Below are 6757 nucleotides of genomic sequence, written 5' to 3' on the forward strand. Positions count from 1 at the left end.
CCAGTGCTTGTCTAAGTGTTGGTCCGAAATGGGCAGCCTGCGGGGCCACCTCGGAGAAACTTGAGGGCTGGTTTTACTCGTAGCTTGACCTATCCGGTGTTGCCCTGAGAACGAGATATGTGCAGCTCCCATCAGGATGTCGGCACATCGGGCGGCTTTGTTGGACTTGTTTTACCATTGTCGAGGATGTCTTGTAGAACCGGGATACCGAGTCTGATCGGAATGTCTCGAGAGGAGGTCTATTCCTTCGTTGACCGTGAGAGCTTGTCATGGGCTAAGTTGGGACTCCCCTGCAGGGATTTGAACTTTCGAAAGCCGTGCCCGCGGTTATGGGCAGATGGGAATTTGTTAATGTCCGGTTGTAGAAAACCTGAAGTTGACCTTATTTAAAATGCATCAACCGCATGTGTAACCGTGATGGTCTCTTTCTGGCGGAGTCCCGGAAGTGAACACGGTGTTGAAGTTATGATTGACGTAGGTTGTTCTAGGATCACTTCTTGATCATAGTTTGTAGATCGTGCTTTGCCTTCTCTTCTCGCTCTCATTTGCTTATGTTTAGCCACAATATATGCTAGTTGCTTGCTGTAGATCCACCTCATACCTTTACCTTTCCCATAAGCTTAAATAGTCTTGATCGCGAGGGTGCGAGATTGCTGAGTCCCCGTGGCTCACGGATACTTCCAAAACCAGCTTGCAGGTGCCGTTGAACCGTGCAGATGACGCAACCAAGCTCAAGGAGGAGCTCGATGAAGATCTTGCCCTTTGTGTTGTTTCGTTCTAGTTGATCAGTAGTGGAGCCCAGTTGGGGTCGATCGGGGACCTTTGTCGCTTTTGGGGTTCTTCTTTATTTTGGTTCCGTAGTCGGATCTTGATTGTATTTGGATGTTGTAATGCTTTATTCATGTAATTGTGTGAAGTGGCGATTGTAAGTCAACTATGTATCTTTTTCCCTTATGTATCACATGAGTTGTGTGAAGATTACCTCACTTGCGACATTGCTTTCAATGCGGTTATGCCTCTAAGTCATGCTTCGACACGTGGGAGATATAACCGCATCGAGGGCGTTACAACTTGTTTACATGGTAGCTTACAGGTTCAGAAAGAGTAATTTTGGTCATTAACATCAGACCAGCCTAATCAAACCCTACCTGGCGAGATGTTCAACAAATCCTACACAACGATAAGCAATCACCATCACCATCAGAAAATCACAACGTTCTTGGAGAGCTTGCCATTGACAAAGAGGCGGACGGACGACGTGCGGGATGTGGTAGCCATGGCGACCGGGAGAGGAAGCGGAGGAGGGGAGGGGCGGGGCTGCGATGACTTACCACCGGGGAGAGTCGGGGCGTCGAGGCTCCTCCCCTCGGTGGCGGCGGCGGGGCTCTTCCCCTCAGTGGTGGCGGCGTGCGCTGGGACGCGGCTTCCCTGAGTCCTTGGACGAGGGTTCTGAATCGCGTGGGTTCGGGAGGATCGAAGGGGATCGGACCATGCGAACCCCCTGTACCAAATGGGCCAACGGGATTTTGGGGGGTTTTTGGCCCACGCGAGCAAACCTGGCCAAATGGGCAGTCCTAGGCGTGCCGGCACGATAGCCCGCGTGCCTGGCCCGTCACGGGCTGACCCGACACGTGACTTAACGGGCTGTGCCCGGCACGTGGCCCGGCTAGGGCCGTGCCAGGGCTGGCTAGGCAGGCACGCGTGCCAGCCCGGCCCGGCACGCCTAACCGTCTAGTATATGGGGACTAGCTGGCATGGGCAGTTGCGGGGGGACCAGGAGGTGTGGCCCATGAGAGCGACGTGCGCACAAGAGCGAGATGATAGCGACGTGCCTCCTGGCACGAGCGAACGAGAGAGACGTGCCTCCTCCACGAGCGCACGACGCGTGAGATTTTTTTTTAGAGGCAAGAGATCACGTACGTAGCATGCCTCGATTTGTTACTTCTTTTTTTATGAGAAAACGCCTCGATCTGCCTCTCGTGCTGGCGTACTTACCGGGCCAGCGTGCCGGCACGTTCACTGAGGGGCCGTGCTTGGGCCGTGGAGGTCAGCACGCGTGCCGGCCCGGCCCGGCCCGTGTACTAAGCGTGCTTGGTCGGGCCGTGCCGTGCCTGGCCTGTTTAACTTAGGCCGGGCCGCGCCGTGCCGGCCTGTTTAGCCAGGTTTGCAGCGAGGAAAATCCTCTCGAAACCCCTCCCATCCACTCGCGCCAAACGAGGCCCTAGGGTTCCACCAGAGAGCAAAGGGGATCGGGGGTCCATCTTCCCCCTCTCGCCGTCGCAATTGCCGTCGGATGCCTCGAATGAGGATCCGCTGCTGCTTGCGAATAGGCGACCAAATAAGCAGCTCCCCCTTTGGGAGCCGCACTCCCCAATCGAATCAGTAAGAGCAGCAGCTCTTTTGGGAGCGGCGATCCGCAATCAAGCGGCTCCTTTCCGAGCTGCGACCAGCAATCGAAGCAATCAAGCGGCTCCACTCCGAGCCGCAGTCCGCAATCGAAGCACCTCCCTTCTTTAGCCGCAATCCTGAATCAAAGCAGTCCTTTTCGGATTACAATCAGAAACAGGTCCTCTTTCGAATTCATTATCCGAGTTTCCATTGGTGGCGGGAATCTAGCAGCTACTCCCTCCGTTCCAAATTACTCGTCGCAAAAGTGGATGTATCTAGAACTAAAATACATCTATTTCTATGACAAGTAATTCGGAACGGAGGGAGTACATATATATATCTGGCCTGGCGGACAATTTTAAGAGGAGGCGAGCAACAACTCCCTAGTGGACATCAGTTTTCGGAGCGACCAGCAACTCGGGCGATGGCGAAGTCTAGTCGCCGGCGACGGGCTGCCAAATTGATGGACAGGCCATCCGCTTCGACCGTGGGGGTGAGTTCCTTTTCCTCCCCTTCCTCTGAATATCTTATTTTCCTTAGCAGCCAGGGGTCAAATTTTAGTCTTTCAGGCAGCATCAAAATTGAATCTTTGAGCCTATCGAAATCTACGTACCATTTATGTTGGTACTTCCTCTGTAAACTAATATAAGAGCGTTTAGATCACTAAAGTAGTGATCTAAACGTTCTTATATTAGTTTACGGAGGGAGTATAAATAAAATATTTTCTGTGTTATCTTAAAGTAGATTAAAGTTGCATCCCTGTGACAGTAGACAAATTGTATCTCCGAGACAATCAAACTTGCACTTTCGAGACTTATCAATATTGTGTATTTGAGTGTACCGTGGTATCAACTCTGATTTGTTTGGGTGCCAAATGCAGGAAGCCAATCCAGATGATAGGATCAGCAGCTTGCCCAATGACATCCTGCTCAACATTCTCGACCGACTCGATGTCCGCAACGCTGCGAGAACCAGTGTCCTCTCGAGAAGGTGGAGTCAGCTTCCTGCAATGCTCCCACGGCTTGTAATCAGTGCTCCGGACCTCCTGCCCTCAGAAACTAAAACCAAAAAGACCAATGGTAAATTGGTTCGGAGGACCAAAGCAGCTGTGGCCGAAGCTTTGGCCAATGCAGGATTGTCCAATGCTGAATTGGTTCAGAGGACCAATGCAGCTGTGGCCAAAGCCTTGGCCGATGCAGCCAAAGTTGTGGCCAATACAGCTGCGGCCAAAGCGACAAAGAGCATACTGGCACGCAGGGATCCGGGTGGATGCACCATCCGCCTCTTGAGCATGACGTTCTACTTGAAAGACGATGCCCCCATATCAGTTGGGCATTCTGTTGCCAGTGCCATGGCAACATGCAAGATTGAAAAGGCCGAATTCATAGTTCTGACAGAGAAGGAACGCCTAGAGTGCGACGTTTATGACGTGGAAAACTATGGGACACGGTTTGTGTCGTTTTTTAATGAATGTGTCAATGCATTTGCTGGTCTCACCCGCCTCCACCTGCAGAATTTGAGATTCGCCAAATCAGACTTTGTTTCCAACATCCTTGTCACTTGCAAGAAATTAAATTATTTAGGTTTTCTCAATTGCGACACAGAGGATTGGATAACGCTCCAAGTTGAACATGCACAGCTCAGAGAGCTTAGTATTGTTAATTGCCGGTTTGACATGGTCAAACTCGCCTGGGTTCCGAAACTCACCTGCCTGGCGTTTGAGTCTTGGGTGTCTTTCAGAAAACCACCATTGTCATTTGGCCATGTCCCATTGCTTGAGGTTCTGCGCCTTTCAAATGTTGCTCTTAATTGGCACAAAATGGTCAAGTTAAGTACATTTCTTCACGAGACCTCTGTCCGAGACCTGAGGTTGGGGTTTAAATCTGAAAAGGTAAGTCAGGTTGATTGCTTTGTTCTGGCTTCACTTGTTCACTACTCATCCTATCACGTGCTTCTTGTTCCAGATTTGGGTTCAACCAGAGTGTTTGACCAGAAGGCAGGCATATGTGTTCTGCCAACTAAGGATTCTCAATCTACTTAGCATTCCTGAAGGGTATGATCTCACCTGGACAATGTTCTTTTTGGAAGCGGCGCCATCCCTGAAGGAGCTCATATTGACGGTTTGTTCTTAACTAAAGCTTGTTCTATTCTTCTTCTTTTTTTCCTCTGATGGGTTGCTCTACTATGAGACAGTATGTTCCTACCTACAGTATTTTTTTAGGGGTTGCTTGCATGATTGCACACACCTGTGCTTTCACCTGGAGTGCAAAATTAACCTGTTCCATTTACCTTTGTCCTATGGGTGGCATGTAGGTAATTGATCATCCATGTGAAATGGAAATGGACCAGAAGGTGAGGAGGCAGAAGTCCTATAGCAGGAACAAGGGTGTCCAGTGGGAATCACCTACATCAAATTTCAAGCACCATTGTCTCACCAAGCTAACCTTCTTCTGCTTCCAATCTGAAGAGTACATGGTGAGTCATGTCAGGCGTGTCATGAAAGCAGCGGTGAATCTAGGGGATGTGTACCTGTATGACAGGCTCACATGTATCTACTGCGAAGGCGAGGAGCCTCTAAAGCCGATAGTGTTTCCGAAGACAGATAAGCAGATGTCTTCAGTGGAGAAGCAAATCAGGAAGGGCATCGAGTCACCTGCCATAATCCACTTCCTGGCGGCTGCTGAAATAAGCGATGATTATCGTGCAAGGGTAACTGAAGACTGTTAGTGGCAGTTTATTGAATACCAAGTCGGCTTGCCTGAGTACTCGATTGGGCTAGAAATAGTGGTCCAAATACGCATTTCCTTATTTGGTCTGCTTCTGTAGTTGCAATGCCTTGTATAATTAAAATCAGTTGAAACCAATTGTGGCACTATTTGTATGTGAATTCAAGAAGTTGATGATCCAGTTAAATTTTAGACCAAAGTTTATAATAATATTGGATCCATTGATGTGTAATGGCCGATGAGTGCATCAGCATGTTTTTTTAGAGCATATTGCCCGGAAGGGGCAGCATCGGCAGACCATCTATATATATCAAACTAAAAAAAAATCTAGAGTATATGTTGCAAAAAGTATATCGTTGGATTTGTATTTTTACGGTGACCATGTATGATGTGTTTGCACAATAATTGTCTCTCCTGCTTGGTGATAACACAGCGTCCTTAGCATTCGACAAGTAGATTGCCACTGGCCAGTTGTGGCAGTGGGGAAGAAGCGATGGCGATGTTGGCTGGTCGCTTGGCCATGGCGTGCTGAATCGGATTCGGATAATTGCTGCAGTGTCATTTGAGAGAATCAGCTGTGGTTTTGGCTATAAGATGAATGTTTGTATTCGGCCAAGTTCTCACTTGAATGATACGCTTTACAACTCAACGTTCAGTGACAACGATAAGAAGAGAGAATAGTAAATGAACCGATAAATACAGTAAATAGCTTTTGCGCAACAGACGAGCGTAGCAGGCCGTAGGATATTGCCGATCTTGAGTTGTTGACCTTCCGTCAAGGCCATTTCTATTCGAAGCGTAGGTTAACGTGCATTTTGTAAACTGGCGCCTCTGGCGTCCGTAAATGGGCCGGCCCATCTGGGCGCCCGTTGACGTTTTTTTCTATATTCTACTAACTTTTTTGAATATTGATGAACTTTTTTGAAATTTAATGAACATTTGTCTTGAGAATGGATGACTTTTTTTGATTTATGAACTTTTTTCAAATTTAATGAACTTTTGCTAAATTTGATGAACTTTTTTTCAATTTGGTGAACTTTTTTTAAAGATATGAACGTATTTTTTCAAATGGATGAACCTTTTTTTCTTTAAATATGTAAATCTTTCTTGAATTCATATTTTTATTTTCGTAAAAAGAAACTGGGGCCATCACGCTGGTGGGCCGGCCCATGCTAGCAGCGCTGCAGGCGCCGGATCGTTAGCGGGCGCCTGCAGCGCTGTATATGAGCTCCCCCCTAGACAGCGACCTAGCGCATAGCCCCCATGTGTGCCTGTCCACAATATGGGCCGGCCCAGTCTGGTTTTTTCCCACCCATTTTTGGTAGCTTCCAGAACATCCCCGATGAACACTGCTATGCACACACGCTTTTATCACGATCCATGCACGATGGTGCACATCAAGCCATCCAATCTTGGTAGAAAGTGCAGCACATCCGTCTTATTGCCGGTCGTGCATAGATCGTGCATGAAGTGTCGGCTCTATAGTAGTTTCGTTCCCTGAACCATTTTTTTTCTTTTCTTCTGATTCTTCTTTCTTTTATATTCTTTTATATTTTCCTTTTTTCAAGTACTTTTTTATTTTCCCTTTCTTCTTTTTTCGAACATCTTTTTCAAATTCTTGAACATTTTTCAACTTTTTGCAA

General features: G+C 48.0%; 1 protein-coding gene across 2 annotated transcripts; it reads left to right on the top strand.

Moving 5' to 3' along the window:
• The first annotated feature begins 2181 nt into the window (after positions 1-2181).
• Positions 2182-5346, top strand: LOC119316249. Of its 2 annotated transcripts, XM_037590558.1 has the most exons (5): positions 2182-2566; positions 2697-2881; positions 3269-4279; positions 4353-4508; positions 4702-5346. In XM_037590558.1, exons 2-5 carry the CDS (start codon positions 2813-2815, stop codon positions 5113-5115), a joined length of 1650 nt encoding a protein of 549 aa, XP_037446455.1. In that variant the 5' UTR covers positions 2182-2566; positions 2697-2812; the 3' UTR covers positions 5116-5346. The 2 variants fall into 2 exon arrangements, with proteins under 2 accessions (XP_037446455.1, XP_037446454.1); XM_037590557.1 differs by having other exon boundaries at positions 2182-2881.
• Positions 5347-6757: the final 1411 nt, after the last annotated feature.

The sequence above is a fragment of the Triticum dicoccoides genome, chromosome 6A (assembly GCF_002162155.2).
Source record: "Triticum dicoccoides isolate Atlit2015 ecotype Zavitan chromosome 6A, WEW_v2.0, whole genome shotgun sequence".
Lineage (NCBI taxonomy): Eukaryota > Viridiplantae > Streptophyta > Magnoliopsida > Poales > Poaceae > Triticum > Triticum dicoccoides.